General features: G+C 42.5%; 1 protein-coding gene across 1 annotated transcript in view; it reads right to left on the bottom strand.

The window, feature by feature from the left end:
• Positions 1-21,724, bottom strand: part of MAN1A1 (mannosidase alpha class 1A member 1) — a 139,105-nt gene extending 117,381 nt beyond the window's left edge. Inside the window, exon 1 of the mRNA XM_053938058.1 lies at positions 20,875-21,724. Within this exon, the coding sequence (XP_053794033.1) occupies positions 20,875-21,465 (591 nt within the window). The 5' untranslated portion in view covers positions 21,466-21,724. The remainder of the gene's footprint in view (positions 1-20,874) is intronic.
• Between the last annotated feature and the right edge of the window lie 204 nt (positions 21,725-21,928).

The following is a 21,928-nucleotide window of genomic DNA, read 5'->3' as shown; positions in this document are numbered from 1 at the left end:
ACCAAACATATACAAGCAAAAAACACACCAACCTCACTTGCTATGGATAGAAAGATGAATTTGACAAGCCCCTTCCAGGCAGGCTGATGGCTGAGGAGCAGAGCAGGCAGGGACTGAGCCTCCCCAGCAGCCTACTTGACAGGTCCTGTCACTTCTCATTTCTGGCTTACTGCCTGCCCACGAGCAGCTCTTGTAAATTCTGAAGATTCTACTTTTGGGTGAAACATTTTTTGAAAATAAATATATTGTTCTTTAGTCTCACATTTCTTCCCTATATCACAAATTTTTCCACCAGGAATGTTCTCTATCCAGCTCTGGGCTCAACCCCTTTGCCAAGTTTATCCTTTTCCAGCTTCCAAGTCCCTTAATCTCCAATGCAAACAACCGTAGTTCTCCCTATAGAAAGACCTTAGGAAACCTCCAGCTACATCTTCAGTTTCATAAACATTGAGGTATGTGTGAACTGTATTATTCTGCAACCTTTTTAGGGGTGCAGGTGCAAAGGATTACAGACTGCCAGACTTCCTGTGTGGCAGGGCAGCAGGAGAAAGGCGCCGCCAGGCTGGAGGCGCCTCTGCCGAGATAACACCCCCGGCAAGTGCGAGATGCCGCAGGTAACAGAGCAGCCCACACGCAGATGGCTCACCCTGTCCTGCGGCACCGCGACAAGGCAGCCACGGGACAAAGGGCAGGCAGGTGCTAGAGATAACAGACTGGTAGCTTTTAACAGGATTGAGACCAGTGAGAAAAGGCTGATTAACTGGGACGTGATGAGGATGACAAATGGAAAGAACTTGGAAAGCAAAGAACAGGAGAAGGGAATGCGAGGAGAGACAAGTCGGGTGTTTGAGGGCACATCATCAATGCAGTGAGGAGGCAGCTGCGTGCTCTCCCTCCTGCAGGTGAGGGAACAGCTAGAGAGGATCTCCTGAGGTCTTAAAATATGCCAGATGGAGCAGACCTTTCCCCAGGTTTATAGCTCATTCACTGAGCATTTGGGTAATACTAATGGAACTCTGTTCATGAAAGTTATGAATTCTGTTTGTACCGCTCTGAAACAATGCAAATAACTTTACTCAGGACCTTTTTTTTTGATTGTTTTTCCTGTCTCAAAAATAGATTTCTCTCAGGACAAAGCAGACAACAACTATTCCAGTTCTCAGAAGATAACACAAAAAATGCTAGATCAGAGTCTAAAAGGCGTATCTACTTCAGTTTCCTACCCCTAACAAATGCTTATGAATAGTACAAGCAAATAAACACTTCCTATGAGTAATAGGAGTGTTCAGAGCCTCAGAGTGGAAGACTTTTGGAGCCAGATGTGATGCTTGCATGATTAATAATGCCCAGTAGAGAGTTTTCTTCCACGAAATTACTCAACTGTTTTCTGAGCTTGTTTCAATTTTTTATACTCATCCTGCAGAATGATCTCTACAGCTCTGCACCATAATGTGCAAAGAACAGGTTTGTTCTGGTTTTATCACCTAGTAGTTTAATTTGATGTGCCTTATATTTGACAAACAGGCATATTTCTCAGAATAGATGTAAATAACATCACTAAGTACACCATAAAAATGGATGTCTTACTCTTACCTCTTTCTCCCAATTACAGTGCTTTCCTAAAAAAACATGGACTCTATTTAATCTTAAAATTTTGAAACAAAATATCCTTTTATTATGCATTTTGGTAAAGATTGTTGTAGTGGAGAATAGACTTGACTTGACTGAAAAGTATGATATATTTCCTTCTAATTATCTGCTATTTTTTAATTAGAAGAAGCTAATTTGCTTTAAATCTCAGTGCCCGCATTTTAATATGGGGAAGCAATTCTGAACTTCTCTGAAATACTTCATTAGATCCATCCATAAAAACTTTACATAAAATAGCCATGTGCTATCATGGTATCCAGTTTTCACACCAAGTTCATGAGCAGCAATTTTTGACTCTCAGTGATGAGCAGGTTACCTGCCTATGATCTCAGTCTCCACACATGTACTGATTTCAGGATCAAATTTCAGAAATCCAGAACTTTTAACTTTTACAGATTCAAATATAGCATTTAGCATGTTAAATTAACATGCCTTAGATGTCTAAGATGACAGTTTAGGACAACAGAGGTTTCAGTCCTTCTAAAGATACAGCATTCCACCAGAACTACACAAAGTTCCTTTTTGAGCACAGAAGTTGAACACATTTAGACAGATATAGAACACGCTATTTAGACAGCTTCTTACAATCTTCTCGAAACTGCAATAGGTTTCATTCCTAGAATTTATTCTTTCACAGTATCTCTGTTCAAAAAATGAAAGAGGAAGAAATAGCTGTCTAATACAACATTTGAACAAAAATGTGAAATGTTTTACTCAAAGAATTTGAGAAAGACTTTTCAGTTCCTCCAATGCTCTTCTGCTGCTGTGTTTGGGACTAACAAAGTAAAACTACATAGGTTTTTCATTGTAATGACCACTTGAAAAAAAAACTATGATAAAAAAAAAAAACCTCCTGACACATCTGTTAAGTCTATATTGTCTGCTCACTTTCACAAAATGCTGAATCATATTTTCTCCACATGTAAAAGAGATGACTGACCACACACAGAGATCTCATCGGAACATTGTGGCTTGGATCTGTAATTAACAATGTTTTTAGGTTGTTTAAGTTTGTTTTAAAACCAGGACACATTGGAAGGTTCTGACATAATTTGTTTAGAGTAGGACATAATGTATCCTAGTTGCTTCCTGTTAATCATAACAATTCATCATTCCTTGTGTCCAGTGATTTAGGGCTCCCAAGCACATGGGATGGAAAACCTGTATGTATTGGTGTCCTGATTTTGGCTGGGATGGAGTTAGTTTCCTTCTCAGTAGCCGGTACAGTGCTGAGTTTTGGATTCAGTAAGAGACTAATGTTGATAACACACCAATGTTTTCGTTGTTGCTAAGTGGTACTTATCCAAGTCAAGGACTTTTCAAGTTTCCCAGACTCTGTCAGCAGGTGCACAAGAAGGTGTGAGAGAGCACGGCCAGGACAGCTGACCAAACTGGGCAAAGGGATATTCCATACCATGGAACATCATTCTCTTTATATAAACTAGAGCAGTCTGTTCATGAAGGACTGCACCCCATGGAAGGGACCCATACTAGAGCAGTTCATGAAGAACTGCAGCCTGTGGGAAGGGGACTCATGTTGGAGAAGTTTGGAAAAGACTGTCTCCTGCTGGAGGAACCCCAAGCTGAGGAAGAGTTTGAGTACTCTGGCTCTGAGGAGAAAGGAGCAGCAGAGACAATGTGCAATGAACTGGCCACAGACCCCATTCACTGTCCTCTCCACTGCTGGAGAGAGAGGAGGCAAAGAAAATTAGCAGTGAAGCTAATCCTAGAAAGAAAAGAAGGGTGGAGGAAATGTATTCTAAGATTTGGGTTTACTTTTCGTTACCCTAATCAGAATTGATCTCCCCATGTTGAATCTGTTTTGCTCATGACAAGTGACTGGTGGGTGATCTCTCCCTGTCCTTATGTCTACCCACAAGCCTTTCATTCTCACCTGTTCAGCTGAGGAGGGGAGAGATAGAGCAGCTTTGGTGGGCATCTGGGTCAACCCAGCACATTCAGTTAAGCATATTTGCAAACTTTTAGCTGACATGGTTAATTGAGAGTTAAAAATTTACCTGCAGTAGCTAAGGAAGGCAACAAAGTACTGATGTGAATATTGCAGTGGAAATCTTATTGTCCCATCTGTCAGTCGTAAAAACAAACAAGCCAACTCTATCACTGCCTTACCCTGATGAACACAAGAGACTCATTTCCTTGTATTCTACTTGTACCCATTAATAGCCTATATTCTTTTAAGGCTGTCATTTCTTTGAGGAAAAATCAGCTTTGAGCTTAGTCCTTTTACACACACTAGTGTAGTAGCTTTGACAAGAGCTACTAGGCAGTGTGCTCATCTGCTACTGACTCTGAAATAGGTCACTAACCATTGCTCCAGCTACATCAAAGCAGGCCCCTCCAGAAGTGCCACACCAGTCAGGGCCCACAGCTGGAGTGTTGAAGAGCCTGGAGCTTTTCATGTCCCATTCAAGAGCAGTGAGATGTGTCAGGAAAGCCTTTGGGCTGTACAGCACAGGAGAGAAGGCTTTGCTCTGGTTTGTGGTACTACTGGAACTGGTCTCACATCACGACCTCTGTCCCAAGATGGAAAACCAGAGAGCTGGTCCCACAATACACCACTATAATAAAATATGCAGCAGCTCAGACTTCCCATTTCTCTAACTGACTTCATGCCTACCTTTATATATAATGTCTCTGCTACTCACTAATAATAGGTAATAACCAGATGCCAGAGCAGAAACTATCAAGCTTAAATATTGAGCTAGTATTTTACATTTTTTGAGGAAGTTATAAAGTCAGCATCAAAAGTCAATAACGCCTGCTGGTGCAAGTGAGTGCTGTAATCAGACTGCAGACTAAACCCAAGGCAGTGTCAAGCAGAGTGTAAAATGAAGGGTCTGCAAGAGAGGCAGCACTTCAGAAATATGTCTGCATTTGAAGTTCCGTGACAGTATTAAATAAACTCAAATTCAAAAACTATAGTCTTCCAAAACACATGCCCTGAAAAACTTGTTTAATATTTGCAGTCTGGTGTCTTTTTCATTGATTTAAAGAGAAATTGTTTACTGATTTCTTTCGGAGGAACAGCAGTCTGTGCAGAGCATCATTTGCTATGTTTGAAAGCGACAGATACAGCAATAAAGAAAGGAAACTCACTTTCACTGCAGTGCTCCCTCTAATTCTCTGTCTTCATTCCCAACACTAATGAAGGGACATTAGAATGCTTTAAGAAATCATTGGGAAATGCCAGTTCCGTGCCATCGTGTCACAGCTACCTTACAAGGTAGACAGTGGGAGAGTTCAAATACCTCACCCCAGATGGAGGGATCTTTCAGTGATCCCATCTCTATACAGCAACACTCTTCTTGGAAGCAAACTACTGTAATAATTTGTTCATAATGGAAGGTATGTTTTTTACAGATCAAAGTGGACTACAGTTTTAGCATGGCTTTAGTCCACATTACAAAGTAAATAAAGGAATATATGTCCAATCTATGCCCAAATTTCAAGGAAAAGTAGAAATATTCTGTGATCTTCATTCACTTTCAGAAATATTTGCCCCCTGTGCTCCAAAAGGCTTGGCACCAAGTGCACATGCATGTTATTCTGTGAATAACACCAGTACACACACTGTGACTTCAGGAGAGATGATTTTTCAGTGGCAAAGCGTGTGCCAAAAAAGCAGTGGGGTTTTGGTGATTTCGCTTCCAGCTCTGATCTAGCAGAACCACAGCTGGTTAGAATTTTAAGTGTACTGCCAAAGTCCAAGGGAGAACAAAAAGAACAAGTTTTTGTGCTGATCTGGGGAAAGTGGTTGACTGTACAGATCTTAAAAGGTCATGAAAACGCAAAAATCATTTTTTTCTCACAATACATATTTTCCCTACTTTTCTGTAGAAACAGAAGTAAGTGGGTTTAGAGGCAGATGCTAAAAGAAATTAAATTATGCTATAAAATCCCAAATTATTTTTAAATTCACCTAGAAGTACTACTGAGGTCATTGCTACTTCAGTAATATTAACCATCACACAAAAGCTGGAGGGCACGAGGAAACTGAGCAATGTCCTAAAGTGAGAAATTAACTATGAGAATTAACTGTAGAAATTAAATTCTTATCAAATACCTTGTATAAAATGCTGATTGAGAAGTGCTGATAAGAATTTTCAGAAAGCTGTAAAGTAGTGAATAAAATTTGTTTTTCAGCACATTCTGACTTGCAAGCAAATACTGCTCTTGCCCAAAGAGGTCTATATTTAGTTGGTAATAGCCCTTCTGAAGACCAAAAATATTCTTTATCCCCAGAGCCTTTATCCAAAGGGCAAAAGGCAAAATATATGAATAATACAAAATTTAATTAGAGTTTATACAATAGTCATCAGTCTACCTTTATATACAGCTCCATACTAAGTTTCAATAGCTACCTTTCATCATCTGAGCTAAACACTTCCTCCCTACTCACCAGCCAAAACAAGGGCCTTTCTCAAGTTTCAGTTTCACATACAAGCAGGAACAGCTGTGAAATATTCACACTATAGAAAAGCATGCTACATAATAAAAATTACAATTTGAGTTTACTTCTTTGCCAATAATTCCACATATCAGAGTATGAGCTTTTTCTTTAGTTTTTTTTCATTAACAGACATACAGATTTATATACCCAGACACATCTACAAATCTTCCTCCACTCCAAAGATTCTTAAATGCTGATTTCCTTGGTAAAATGTGTACATTCATGACATTCCCAGTTACTAACTTTCAAACGAAAGATGAGCAGGTCTGCCTTATCCCATCAGAAAATTTAGTAAAGTCCATGGAAAAGGCTGAAGTTGAAATTTGAGTGAGACTGAGGAGGCAGGAAGAAGAAAACATAACATGTCACAAATTCTCTCTTGTTTTGATTACAGCATGTACAATGCCACCCAGGATGCTTCCTAGAAATAACATATTTGAAACCAGATATTACAGCATAGCAGGAATATCCAAAAGAAATTATGAATAAGTTATTATCTTCTAGATAATAGCACATTCATGGCCTGCAGAAGTTCCCCACATAACGCAGGATTAAGGACAACCTAGCTACCAAGCACAAGAGATTCATTATTGGTGATGCTGCAGTAAAATCAGCCACAAAGTTCTCAGGGAATGTTTCTATGCGTGGACATAAGGTACGGCTGGTAAAACAGATACTTCAGTGTGTTTGTCATTGAGGCAGCTGATCACGTCCGCATTCATTTACACTGCAGCATTCACATGAACACAGGGGACTTCTAAAGCTGGTTTGGAGACTTGTCTTTGGCATCAGCCACTGGTCCTGTGCCTTCCTTAGAAAACATACACATTTTGCAAACACTGGCAGGAATCTGAAGTGAGAGAAACTCCTCATGAAAAATAAAGAATAAAACTGGCATCACAAAAATACTATACTCAAACAAAAGGTAAGAAAAGACTCAGCAAAATCCCCCCATCAGAGAACACAGTAATGGGTAATTAGCACACCATGAAGCTACTGCAGAGGTACTCTGAAATGAACACATGTAATACCTTGCAGTGCACTACTATGTGTTTAAAATAGCTCTATTAATATTTGTGTCCTCTACGTTCTTATGATGAAGACTACAGCAGACAAAAAAAAAAAAAATGTTCTCTTAGTGCCCACCAGGTGACCATTCATCTAAAAGTTTCTTTTCACATGCAAGAGATCAAAATGGTGTGACTTCACTAGCTTAGACTGGAGGATCAGTCTTATGTAGGAAAATGTTGAATTTTTGATTCAAGTCACTGATCAAAAATGTAGAAGTGGACAGGTGCAGCCACTGGTCTTGCTTTGGATTGCTGAACATCCAAAACAATGTACTTTCTTGATGAAATGAAACCTCCATCGTCAGGTACAGTAGAAAACTTAAAGAAAAAATAGTCTAATGAAAATTAAAATAAGCTTAACTCCTCTTTAAAACCTCAAAGCCCTTTCCTCAGACTTACTCAGTTCCTACCAAAATTACTCATTATAGGTTTTAAACAGCTACCTTTTCACACTTATAGGCCCAAATAAAAACTATGTGTTGTCACTGGTCCCATAACAAAGGACCATAAATTTGGGGCAAAAGGAATAGATAGAGGGAGCTTTGCTTCTCACATCACAAAATCAGAGTAAGTATGTCTAATTGAAGGGATGGTCATTTATTTCTATAATGCTGGGAACCAACCCTCTTAGAAGTGACTAGTGGGTCTGGACATTGAGCATGAGGCAGTGTAAAGAAAGACTTCATTTTCAGAACCAAGCCTCTGTAAAGCCAGCCCTCTTTATGATGTCAAAAGTGACAGAAAATCAAATGCTGATGAGTTGGACTCTCCTGAATCAGTGTGTAGTTCAATAGTACAACCCCACTGTAAAAATACTTACAGTTCCTCCTGTAAACCCCATAATAAGTCACAAAACACAGATGGAAATTTATTTGAAAAATACATGTTTATAAGCTAGGGGAGTTAGATTCATAAAAAAGAAATCAGACAGAACTGCACTTTAAACCTACTTTCGTGGCATAGATGTAAGTTTCAATACAAACTCCAAACCTACCAACTTTGAAACGACTCTATGTTAGCTTTCATGTCCTTAGCTTCATATCTGCAATGTATAAACATCAGGTGACTGATGTTTTGATCAGAGGTATTCAGAGGAAAGATATTTCAAAACAGCACACAGACTTTGTCAGTGCGCTAGTCGCCCATCTACAGCCACAAAAGTGGCAAAAGCTGCAACTAAGAGCTTTATTTTCCATCAATAGCTTGTATTTCAAAAATTCTAAGGGCAAGTCCCTGTATTAACCAAATCTCTTTGTCCGGTAAACATTTCCTTATTTTTTAAATAAAAAAATATCTGCTGAGCTAACATACAGTCGCCTCCTGGGCTTCCCCAGTGAAACAGAGAGGCAGCAAGATAGCCAGGAAAGGCTGCATTGGCATTTTCCTCCACCACCCCAACTCCCAGGATAAAAGCTTGCTTCAAAGCAACTGATGCATGAATGAAAAACGTCTAAACCCCAAGTCTATTAAAATGCTAGACAGCAGAGATTACAATCCTGAAAGAACTGCAGAGGGCAATACAAGACCCTGAACTTTAGGGGAATGAGCTCAGTTTCTTCAGGGGCCTGATCTGCAGGATCCCATGGGAGAACCCCCTGTAGGGCTAAGGTGCCCAGGAGATCTCACTGATCTTCAATATGCCACATCAGGAGAGCAGTGGCTGCATACGGAGCTGTTCAGGTGGAGCACAAGCCCCCAGGGAAGAGGGGGGAGGAGGAGATGTAGGGAGATGTCCGACAGCAACTCAGAAACACTGGCTGGGCACCAGGGAAAAGGAAGCCAAAACTCATCTGGAAGCTGCCAGAGGACAGGAGGTGCCTTTACATCAGCAACAAATGAAGGACCAAACCAAACAGGCACTGGTAACTGAGGAAAAAAACAAGAAGGAAATTCTGGAGAATTACAAGACAGCTTTATTCCAAACCTTGGAAAGAAAATGGAGCAGAACCTCCCTCATTCTATTTCCAGGAATATGAAGGACAAAGCCACCTTTGCAAATGGCAAGGAAAATTTCCCAAAGGCAAAATATATCAAATCGACTCAGTTACTTATGATTGAGCCACTGGCTCTGTGGATGAGGGCAGCACAGCAGACACAATTCCCCTGACTTTAGCAGGCTTTTTGACACAGTCCTGCCTTAGCACTAAGCAGTGAAAAAGAAATGGACAAGACTCATGAAAAAGTGGCTGCTTTGGCACTCTCCAGACAGCAGTAAACAGGTCAAAGTCTAACTAGCAGCTAGCTACGAGTGACGTGTCTCTGGGGTTCAAGTGACCAAAAGAGCAAACATACACAGTCACCAACTTCACGTGTAACCCAAACTCCAGCAGCCAAGAGGGTGGACAAGAGGGCTCCCACCTGAATGACCCCATGAGCTGCTGACCAACTCTTGAAACCAAATAAAACCAAATGCAATTATCTTATGCCTAAGTATATAATGGTAACTTACAGGCTAAAAACCAGCTTTGGGCCAGATGTCCTCAGGGTCCTGGTGAACACCTGGTTGAACACAAATAAGCAAGGCATCCTTACAATGATGAAGGTGAACTGTATAGTGTTAGCATGAGTTCATGCTAGTGATAGGAAGCAATCAACACTTTCCATGTGATGTTCCTGATGCCTCAAGTAAAAGCCCTGTTCCTGGTTTTCAGCTCCCCTGCAACAATCAGAGATTTTTTTTTTTTTAAATTATGGAGAATACGATGACCTATAAAAAGAGGTAGTTGGGTATGTTTGGACTAGAAAATAGAGGCTTCTTAATGACTTAGGGGGTACCCATAAAAAGGTAGAAAAGGTAGCCAAGATCATCTCAGTGAGGCACAATGAAAGGAGTAAAGGCAGTGTCACCAGTTGCAGTAAGAGAAATTGTATCTACACACAATAACAATTCAAAAATCCTACATTAAGGGTCTTCAGACCCTGGAATATGTTTGTCCAGAGGGGCTGAAGAATCTCCCTCTGCAGATATTTTCCACACTTGAGTGCACAAGATTGAGCAACTCAATTTTATTTTGAAGTCAGCTCTGCTCTATGCAAGAGATCAGTACTCCAGAGGTCCAGTAGTGAGCCTGAATTTCTCTCCTTCCCAACAATAAAATTCTGTGGGAAGCAGAAGGCTGGGAAAAAGAACAGCTAGGACTAACAGTGTGCATAAATGCAGACCAACGGAGTCTCCGTAATGCCTACAGATGATAAGGCTGCATATAGAAACTGTTTCCATGAAGTCTGAAAACTTTCTTAGGGAACATCTACTTTCTGCAATATTTAGATTTATATATTAAGAAAATAACTTAAGCAAAGCTGATTATTGAAACAAAAGGATTTCTTTGCTTCATCCTAATGTTCCGGATTTTGCTTGTAGAATATGTATGCTACAAGCAAAATATAAAATTATATTTTCAATACATATGATGATTTGTAAAAAAAAAAACCAAATCCTATGCCTTTAACTTTTTTCAAGGTGTTTTTTCAGACCACACAGAGCTTGTCCCCAGCAAACTGCATTCTTAGCTACAGACAGCAGACCAATTGCACAACATATTTTACTCTTATGCAAAACATACATGTGGAGAGAGATATGAATATATCTCTATCAATACATGATTTTTTTTTTCTTTAAAGAAATTGCTTGAAGAGACATATGGGCTTTTCTTCATAAAGGTTATTTCTCTGAAGTGCCCTTCTTGATCTGTGATGTCACTTCAGCCCATGACAAGATCATACATCTTTCAGTCAGTTCAAGTTCACTGCCACACTTACTCTAGAGATTTTAGAGAATAAGACAAAAATATCAGCCAATTTGCAGTTGGTCTTTACATGGCATAGTTTTTCCCATGGTGATTCTTAAGACGATATCACCAGAACAAAGAAAGGAGCATGCAGTTTTGAAGTGGTATAACTTTTTAAATAAGTAATATGTATAACTCTTCTACTCTCTAAATGGTAATTAGGTTTTGTGTTGCTTGATGGGGGTGGGGGACAGAAATCCATCACTGTAAATGATTAACATCTATTTCTCTTCTTTAAGCTTTAAAGAATTTAGTATTACTACCTAGGTCCAACTCAGAATTTCAAGTGCAATTCTTAAAATCACAGATGGGTGGAGAACTACAACCACAGTAGCAAGCAACAGATCTCCCCACAGACAGCAGCAGTATGGGCAAAGCTTTATCAGCAGTACCACCATTCACTGCACCAACAGATGTCAGCGCTCAAAGGCAGTGAGAAAAGTGCGAGCGGAGCTAAAGACTGGGTCTGCATCTGCATGTGTCTATCACTGAATAGTAAAATTACTATCTCCTTAAGCACTACACTTTGAAAGCAAAATGGCTTTTTTTAGTCTGATATTCTTTTACACTAGCTACTTCCTATTTCCTTGGAAGAAAGCAGTCCCCGAACAAAAGAAATTTGCAAAGATTCATATTAAGCAGGGAACTAAGTAAAACAAAAGTATGCAGATACTTTTAAAAAATAGTCTCACAGTGGCCTGAATACTAATTAAAGAAGCAAGCCACACTGATCTAATGTAATTTTATTTCAATGTTTTAAAAACAGACACTGACTTTTAATAAATAATTGAAAAAGAGGGTTTATGTTGCCAAGCAATACGATCACCCTTACACAAGTGAGATGATGTAAAATTCTGGGAAGAAAGTATCAGACATTCTTTCTTTCTTTCTACTTATTCATATGAAAAACATATAGTACTGCCTCTACCCTAAATTGCCAGCATGATGTATCTTCACATGGGAAGTGCAAAGCTGCATATTTTTCCATTAAAACTGTTTCTACCCAGTATCAGAGAAAGAAGCTGATTCTTCTGCAAGTATTTTTGAGATGCACACAAAGTCTTATAAGAGCCAGATGTTCCACAGTAATCAGCTCATTCATTGCACAGAATCTTTTCAGTCCTTTGCATGGTATTGCCTACCATCTCTTCTGATTTTCACCTATTTTCTTACATGATTAGAGATTTGCCCTTAAAAGAAAGGGCCCAAGTTTCAAGTAAGTCAGAGTCCACTCACTTACTGTATTCTTAAAACAAGTTTAAAACCAAGGTACATGCAGCTTCCAAGAAGGATAGGAAGACAAATGAAAATAGATTTTACACTTGTAGTTACCCTTGCCTAAGAGACTGCATATCTCAGTGTTCCCACAAGGACTGTGAATGTTTAATTTTAACAGTTATAAGAATGTAACAGCAGGTTATGTGCTCATCCAATCTGTCTGAAAAGCTTTTAAAATCAGAGGCATCAAAATGAGCAATACCTGTATCTTCATAAATACCAGCTATAAAAGCTTACCGTGGAGAGTTACAGCAAGTTGTCATATTATTTCATGCAAGCCTTTCTTGGTTACAACTGAGTTCAAATGGAAGATTTCAAGATGCAAGAAAGGCAAACTAGGAGTTTTACTACTCTACATGCCTTCCTTCGTAACAGCACTGGAGCACAGCACTCAAGTGTTGCTTCAAAAGCTTACAAAGATCGTGACCAAAACATGGAACCAGGGAGTCTCAGGTTTAATCTGTCCCTGCAATAAAATAATGCATTTAGCAGCAGTTTAGTGGTAATGCAAAGCTGCTCATGTGCAATCATACATCACACCCCAAAGCTCAGATTTAAACTGTCCCTAATGAACTGACATGCCCATGCTGGACACCTGCAGCACAGGTGGGAGTGAAGACAGCCTTCACCCAGCACAGAGCAACAGCCCCTGGTTTAGTGGGGAACAGAGAACAGGAGCCAGGTCTCCACATTCTGCTCTGAAACCTGGCACACTGTGCAACCCTGTGTGAGTCACAGGACTGCTCTCAGCCCTAGAAAAGCACCCAAGTGCTTCCCCTCAACAGCAAAGCCTTCTGGACTCTGCAGGCAAGGCTGCCAAGCACTGCGATACAACTGCGGCTCAACCACAAGTCTGTAAAAGGTTTCATTTAATCTGGTTCGGGGAAGCATGCGCTTCATTACTCACCAATTATGTTTTCATAACAGACTTGCAGACATGATTAAAAAGAGTCAAGGAAAACAGAAAAACAGAAGATGCCTCTCAGAAGCGTGCACAATCTTCATATCACATGATTTAAAAAGCCCAAACAACTCAGTGAAAAAAAGAAAAACAACAAAAAACAAGCAGCTGAATAATGTTGTGGATAGATTTTCACACAAAAGGAATCAGTATATTGAGCATCTGGTACATTGCCCATATTGTTTAATATACAGTGCCTCATTCCCCCCCTCTTTGACTTCCCTCACTTGTAAAATCACAGTTCTGTAAATAACTTAGAAAGAGACCAAAAAATCCTTCAAAACTGAATGTCTCAAACCTGCTTTACACAGAAACACATCTGAATACTTGAGTTTGTTACCAAAAAGACACACAACCAGTGTCTCATCATCTCTGTACCACCTCAGGTGGCAATTTATTGCCTGAGTAAGTGCCGCACTGTTAAGACAGAGCGAACACTGAATCTAAGCCACTTTCCTGAAGTATTACTCTTACTGTGTCAAATTAGCTAGGAAGACAAATTTGTTATTTGTAAATAAAGGAAATACTTATCAAGATATTATCTTTAAGATGAAAACCGCAGAAATTTCCTCTTGTGCTGGCTCCCCAAGCTAGAAAACACCCCAACCTAAGCAAAGAGGGAGATAAAACACAGCAATCCTTAGAGCGGTATGTTTCAGACAACGTTAAGAAAAGGTCTGTCCATCCAACAGTCACACAGGTCCTTCTGCAAGGACATTAATTATTTTCCACAAGAAGAACTGTCTTCTGTCTCTCCATTACTACCTTTTCATAAATCCTGTGCTTTCATTAACATTCAAGGAGGGTATCAAAGCCTGGCTGTCTACCACTCTTATTTGCTCCCTGAATGAGATAAGACCTTTTTTGGTCTTAACAGTGGATTTTAATAAACAGGTGGATTTTTTTTCTGCTTCAGCTTGCCTGCAGCACAGGACTACAGCCTTAAGCAACTGTACTCACTAACATTAAGATTTAGTCTATTTCTTTCTATTAATTGGCTACCATAGGCTGCTGTACTAGCATTAAATACAAAATCATCACCATGAGAATGTAACTTCTGCTGAACTACAGGAGGATATTCCATTTTAAGCTTTACCTCACATGTTTACGTCACTTTATTTAGTTCTCATGAAGAGTCCTATGTGTCTGGAATTTACATTTTGCCTTTACAGAAAGATAAAGATTAATCATGTGTTTGTTTTTTTTTTGTTTGTTTTTGTTTTGTTTTGTTTGTTTTTTTTTTTTTTTTTTTTTTTTTGGTTTTTTTGTGAAAGCTAGATGTTTCCCACCCAACATTTAAAGCCTTTTCATTTTTCCCCACAATTCTGAGGATCTGGTTATAAAGGACATTCAGTTAGTTTCAGTAAGTTTACCTGTTGAGAATACAGACCAAGTCTGAAGATAGGAAAATTAAATATTATTCTTAGCACACAGAAAACAGGTGCAAAGCTGTAAAAACATGAATATAGGAACACACCCCATTCCAATCAGATATGCACACAGTTATACAGTGAAACACCCCTACAACTCCTGATCCAAGTTCAAATCCAAGATCCTTGGACTGAAGGAAGGCTATGAGGTTCTCATAAAAAAATCCCAAACAAACAAAACAAAACAACCCAAACAAAGCAGCACCTGAAACAACTCACCTGAAACAATGCCCTTCCCTAAAAAGACCCTAGGGAGTCTTAGCAGGAAGAACATTAACTTGGCAAATATATACCCCTATTTCATATTTTGGGGACATAAAGATGCCTCAGACCATTCACCTCTACTTTCCTCTCCTTTCAAATGCAGTGGCTTAGTGGGGTCCACTGCATCCACTGTGCTCAGACCTCTCATAAACCATTTCAGCTCCCTACCCTGCCAGGCCACAAACCCAACAAAAGCAGTGGTAGCTTTACATCTGGTTGGCAAGTTGAGCTGGCTGTCCATAGGTTCTGCCAAGTGAGTCATACTCAGTAACACAGCTGAAGCTTCTCTGCATCCTGTAATGCCATTAACCCTAAGCAAGCATTTTAACTTCTTGGTTTGTGACATTTTGGATATCATAAGGCAACCCTGGCCACCTCCAGCTTACCATATATGATTCCCATCTTTAGGCACTTTATTCACATCCTCAGTGACTTTTATAAAACCATAAGAAAAACCCCACAAACAGTATTTATCAGGAAGGAAAGCACTATCAAATACTCAAAAAGAAATAGCAAATACAAAAATACAGAAGATTAGAAGTAAATAAACAAAGCTTTGGGTGAGAAAAAAACAAGATTAATTTTAAACTTCAACAAACTTAATGACAACTATAACATGTCAGCATTAAGGTCACAAGATACTTCAGGAAAACTTCTTTCGAAATGCATTGATTGCATCATCAGCATGTTGGCAGGAATCAGCACACTGCTTACTCATTACATGTCAACTCTTTTCCTTTCACTGAATCATGTTCTTAAAGAAATGTACCATCAGGGAATGTGTCTTTTTTTGTTTGAAACTCAAACCACCCAATACTTAAACTGCTGCATTTTAACTGTTCCCTCTCCTGTGAAGGTCCTCACAACCTTCCTCTCACTAAAACCACTCTGAATTTTGGTCTACAGTAGCTGGGACTTCAGTAATTCCTGTTTCTGTATTTCCTTTCTCCTTTTCTGTAATGAGAAGAGGGGTTGGGAGGTAAACCTTCTGAAATGAAATGCTTCATTCTGCTGAAGATGATTACAGTAGATAAAACCTTTGCTCTGCAAAAGTCTCATTGGAGAGATTCAGTTTTAATGGAGAACTTAGGCAAGAAGATCAGATACCAGCTGCTAAGACACAGCTACTCAAAGTAGCTTTCATACCTTTCATCCACCTGTTCCCTCACCAGAGCCAAACTAGCACCAAGTCAACCCTTTCATTAACACCTTTGACTCATCAACCTGACAAAGTTTAGCAGAAATCCATCCAATTTCTTTTCCCCTCTGACAGTTTTTAGCTGACTTACAGATCTGAAGCAGCTTATGGAAGGATGCAGTGAAAGTCACAGAAAGAAGATAGTGGGAAAAGGCAGTCAAAATTGGTATGAAGAGACTTCTCCTCCTCTTCCAATAGCAAGAAATATTAGTGAGCTCACCTTGTCATGTAAACACCCTCATAAGGTAATAAAACTCCATCCAGCCTGGCACTGGACCTTCCTTAGCACCACCACCAGGATACCAGGCAGTAGGAAAACAACTGGTGGAAGCATGCAGGAAAACATAAGGGGCCAACTGCCCTTCCACAGCAGTGAGTGACCATCCATAATTTTGCCATCACTCCTTGTTAATGAAGAGGTCTGATTATGTCCAAGTATTTCATACAAAGCACATATTAGATCTCTGATTAGTGCTTTATTTCCATGCTCACAAGCTTTCTCTCCCCAAGACATTGCTGAACATCCCTGTAACATTACTGACACTTCTATCTAAACTGCATAAAAGCCACCATAAAAATGAAAACTGAGGACTTAAAAATCTTCAGAATTCACACTGCCAAGGCCACCTCAATTCATTTCTTTACAGAAAGACAGGAAGGGAAGCTGCAGAGTCTGTTTTGCTGACTTGCAACGACTGCCCTGTTGAGCTCAAAGGACTTGTGCTCAAATTCCTCTCTGCAGGACTTGTACTACATGACTGCAACAGCTGAGAGCTGTGCAAGTACTTGGAGCACTGCATGACCATGCTCTTCAGACATTGATCCCAGTTTACCAGGGAGGCTTTTATCCTGAAAACATGTCCAAATAGCTCTGATCAATACCATGAACAGTTTCCAAGCTAGTTACCTTGTACAAGAACAGCACAGCTGCATTAGTATGGTGCTCCACCAACACCAAGAGCTTGCTGTTCAGCAGGATTAATTAGTCTGGGAAGAGCACCACACTAATGTGATTATATAGCTTCTAGTACCTAAGCTAGCTCACTCATTGTTTCTATTCTTTTTCTCTGAAAAAGAGCTTAGGTTTTGCTGTTTGCTTAACACCTAAATAATTCCAGCACCATTTTTCCTTGGAAGAGAGAGGAATGAGACTTGGAGAAGACTCAAAATCAGATTTTCCTAATTAAAAGAGTACATCTCCTGCCTTCATAGCCTCTCTCCACTATTATAATTCTCTTCTAATCACTTCTTTTGCTTGTATCAACTACCTATGCACCTGCAAGTCTTCCCCTGACATCAGGAATAATGATGTCCAGCCATAACCAACAGTGACAAGAGCAGAGACTGGAAGACATTGCACTTGAGTGGAATGGAATCATCATTGCCTTCCACTCCTTTTTTCCAGGTAGGGAACAGATACCACAGGAGGCACTTGCCACAGGCATACCAGGGACCCAGACTTTGCTCCAAGTCATGGGTGTACTGGAAGAACTGACAGAAGAACCAGAGTTTGGCAAATGCAAGTGTGCTGGTATACTCAAAGCGTGCTTCTTTGCTCAAGCCTCCCTGAGGCATCCTGCATGAGGACAACACCCAGGGCAGGCAACATGCAGTAAAAAAAATCAGCAGCCACAAGCAACTGACAGCAGTTGAACAGGAAGTACTGGGGAAAGCCCCACTTCTGGCAGTACTGCTCTTTCTTCTCAGTTTGCCTGTAACACATCAACAGAAGAGAAACGGAAGACTAGCACAGCATCCATTAGTATTGCTGGTCTCTGGCTCACATCCCTTCCCTGCACACAGCCAGGCCCCAGAGGTAACACAGAGGGACAGTTCCCACACACAGACCTTGAGAGCAACCATATTGTTCTGACAGGGTGAAAAGAAATGATAGCAACAGGATTTCTAGTTCTCCATGTTTCCACAAGTATTTTACTTGCTCAATAAGCATCTAGCATTTCTTTTTCTTTTTGGTGATATTATGTTGGTTTAAATACTAAGAGAAGTTCAATTTCCCTCTTGGATTAAGTTTTGCCCTGTATTTTTTTTTTCTAACATAAAAGAGCAAGCTGTAGAAAAAGTGGTTAAAATTTCTACTACAAAACTTGGCAAGAAATGCTCTAAAGTCACAGCATTTCATTGCTTTGTGATTGCAAATGATATTGTACTGGCTGGACTTCTAAACACACATGTCAAAATTTAAAACAGTAAATGGACAAAACACCTCTAATGTATCTCCCCTCTCAGCTTTATGTCAGCATGTTGGCAGGATAGAGCCCTTCCAGAACAGAAATGCAGGGAAGAACCAACTTATTTTTGGGGATTCTTTTCCTTTAAAGTAACTTGCTTCCTTCTGTAAAAAGTATCATTAAGACTAGTTTCAAATTTTGAGTTCTAGACCAGATATATGACATAAATCATACAATGCAGATGTGAATTCCAGGCTCAAAAGAGTATGAAAGCAAAAAGATTTTTTATGTTTGCATCTCCAGCGTGCAACCACTGGGCACAAAGAGAAGAACTTTAAGGGATAATTCTGGTTTCTGTGCTCTTACAGTAGAGTACAAAAGTTCATACTTAAAAAAAATACAATTTAAAACAATTTAAAGTTTTAAAACTAAGCTTAAGAGACTGCAGATTATAAATTCATTTTGACACTAAGGTAACAATAAAAAAAAAAGAGGGACTAAAACTTGCAAAAAGACAAAGAGAAAAAGCAACAAAAAAACCAACACATGAAACAATGTGAAGCAAGTTAGCACAGAACAGAAACACTGGTTTACTCTCAATGGAAAAAACCATATTCTTCAAAAAAGGCAAAAATCAAACAAGGCAAGGTACTGCAAAAATGCCAAAGCAAGTAAGGAACCAAGACGTTAAGGTCACATAGTGATTTAGGAGGAAAAGAAACTCTCAGAAACAACCCTCAGTATTGAGGACTTAAACTGAGGTATGAAGGAAAGCAAAGATCTGGAAACAAAAGTGCAGTCTCTGTGTCATCTCCTATGCTTAAACAGACAAAACTCTGGTTTGGGGAGGCTACTGTGAAACTGATGCTCTGTGTGGAAGCGGAGGAGAAAGAGGATGGAAAGGAAAGGGGTTAAGAAATTGAAGAGATACTGGCCATATGTTTGTAAGTACATATACACACACATATTCATGTGTAATAAAAGATAACTCAGACAAGCTGGCACACAGTGGGACCAGCAGGACAGCAGTATGTTTAAGTGTTATCTTCCTCCTCCTGTTTAGTTACTTGTTGCAGTCTTCTGTACCACAGAATCATGTACATCAGGTCTGGAGCCTCATTACTTCTAAATACTTCTACATGGCAATATCGCATAGCTGGAAAAAGTTTGCTGGTATTTTGAACTTTCCATATGCCTCGGGGAGGCTGCATTACTAAACCAGAAGACAACATACTCTCTGCACACTTCAAGATGTGGTCTGTACCATGTACTCCTAAGAGTTTCTCCCTTCAAAATACCTTTGCATTGGTACATGCTGCTAATGACTTAAAACTATGCTACACAATTTGCTGAAATAGTTAAAGTGACACAAAGACTCCAGAGCACAGAACACAATTTGATATTTGTGAGAGCTTATTATATGATGCTCCATGTGATATCACAGCTCGCTTTTCAGAGCACTCTGTACAAACACACAATAAAAATAAATAATTTTAAATAAGGCTAACCAGGTTTTACAAATACTGAAATACTCTGCAGTAAGTCTCTCGCCTATCTCATTTCCATCACCACAGAACATGAAATATATACTACTAATTAATTCATAAACCCTAATCTCTGCAGGCAGCTGAAATTGTCAGTTCGATAAATAAACCAGCCAGCACTGATGGGAAGTTGAACTGTATTATCAAGTAAATTCTTCTTCTGCTAGAGGACCCTGTCAAGCTTTGCCCACGACAGCATTACCTAGACACAGTTTAGAGAATTTTTGCAAGGAAGGATTTAAACCGGTACCTGAACAAACCGAGCAGGAGGACCGAAAAAAGGCGGTTGAAGGAATTTGTCAAAGCAGACAAAGCTCTGACCCGTTACTGCTGCAACCTAAATTGACTGTATTTCGCCAAATGCCCTAAACTCTTTAGACAGCCGGTGCCGCCGAACAGTGAGCCGCACGAACCCGAGACAGACCGCGACACCTCTGGAGCGCTGCACCGCACCTGCACCCGCACTCGCGCGGCGCCGGACAGCCCCGGGCAGCTCCTCTGCCAAGAGTGCGGCACGGGCAGGGGGCCGTGCCCCGCTGCCTCCCGCACCCCGCGGAGGCACCTGGCGCTCACCGGCCGAGCCTGGGACGTCCCATGGGGAGCGCAGGCGGACCCGCGCCGCTCCTTCTCCCCGGCGTCGCTGTCCCCAGCCCTCGGCGCCCCGCGAAAAGATCCATAGCCTGTCAACCCTCGTCGGGCTTTGCTCTCTCCCCGGGTTTCGGTGCAACAGCTGGGGAACTCGGCAATGTCGGGAGGGAGGGAGGCACAGCCGGCACAGAGCCGGCAGCGCGGGCCCGCAAGCGGGAACGCACCGCGGGCTGCGAGAATGCAACCGCGGGCGACGCCGACGACCTGCGCTGCGGCTACCGAGGGACAGCCGGCCAGAAAGACCCCCTTCCCGCAGGGAGAAGGCGGCAGGAGGGGTCAGGGGTCCTCTAACACCGCCGCCAGACCCGGCAGAGACCTGTTGCCCCGCGCGGGAGTGTCGAGGCGCATCTCCCGGAGCGGGACCGACAGCCGCCACCACCCACCTCTTTAATTTTCTCCCTCCTCTGCCGGACGTCGGGGTCGGCGGGCTCCTGCCCCACGGCACCGACGGGCTGGCGGAAAAGGCGCTGGGGCAGCCCGGGGGCACCCGCCTCCTTCCTGCCGCGGGCGTCCTGCAGAAGTTTCTCCTTGTCCTGGCGGATGTCTCTGCGGATCTCCTCGGGCAGCTTCTGCAGCGTCTCCTTGGCCTCCCGCAGAGCCCGCTCGTGGTCCGCGCGGATCCGCTCCAGGCTGCCCGCCCCGCCCGCGGCCGCCGCCGCCGCCGGGCCGCCTCCGGGCTGCGGAGGGGCGCGGGGCTGCCCGCCGGGCGGCGGCGGCGGCGGCTGCAGGGCGGCCGAGTGAAAGAAGACGCCGCTGAGAAGCTTGGAGGAGTCGGGCAGGAAAAAGATGGCCCCGAAGCAGAGGGTGATGAAGGCGCTGAACACCAGCAGCAGCACGAACTTCTCCGTCAGCCGGAACGCGCCGGGGCCCGCCGCCTTCCTGCCCCCGCCGCCCGCGCCGCTGCCCGCGGGGCCGCCCAGCGTCCCCGGCCCCGCCGCGCTACCGAAGAGCGGCAGCAAGCTGGAGGCGGGCATGACCCCCGCGCCGCCTCAGCGCCGCGCTGCGCGCCCCGCCGCCGCCGCGCAGGGACCGCACCGCACCGGACGGCTCGGCTCCGCCGCCCCCTCCCCGCCTCGGATGCACAAAGTTTCCCCGGGCGGACGCGGCAACTTTTCCCTTCCCCGCGGCCGCGCTCCCTCTGCTCCCCCGCCGGCAGCGCTCGGCAGCGTCTGCGCAGCGGGCGCTGTCAGCTCCAGCCCATGCTGCCGCCGGGCCGCCGCCGCCGCGGGTGCCGCTCCCCGCTCCGCCCGCGCGGAACTGCCGGGCGGCCGGGGGCGGGGCGGGCCGGGGCGGGGCCGCCGCCGGCCCAATGGCGGGGGGGGCGGGGCGCGGGCGCTGCCGGATCGCGCGTCCCGGGGCTCCGCCGCGGGATGCCCTTCCCTGGGCGCCGCCGGACCCCCGCGGCCGGAGGGGAGCGGCGGCGGCGGGGCGCGCCCT

The sequence above is a fragment of the Vidua chalybeata genome, chromosome 3, assembly GCF_026979565.1.
Source record: "Vidua chalybeata isolate OUT-0048 chromosome 3, bVidCha1 merged haplotype, whole genome shotgun sequence".
In the NCBI taxonomy this organism is placed as follows: Eukaryota; Metazoa; Chordata; class Aves; order Passeriformes; family Viduidae; genus Vidua; species Vidua chalybeata.
This window is presented reverse-complemented; position numbering and strand designations above follow the sequence as displayed.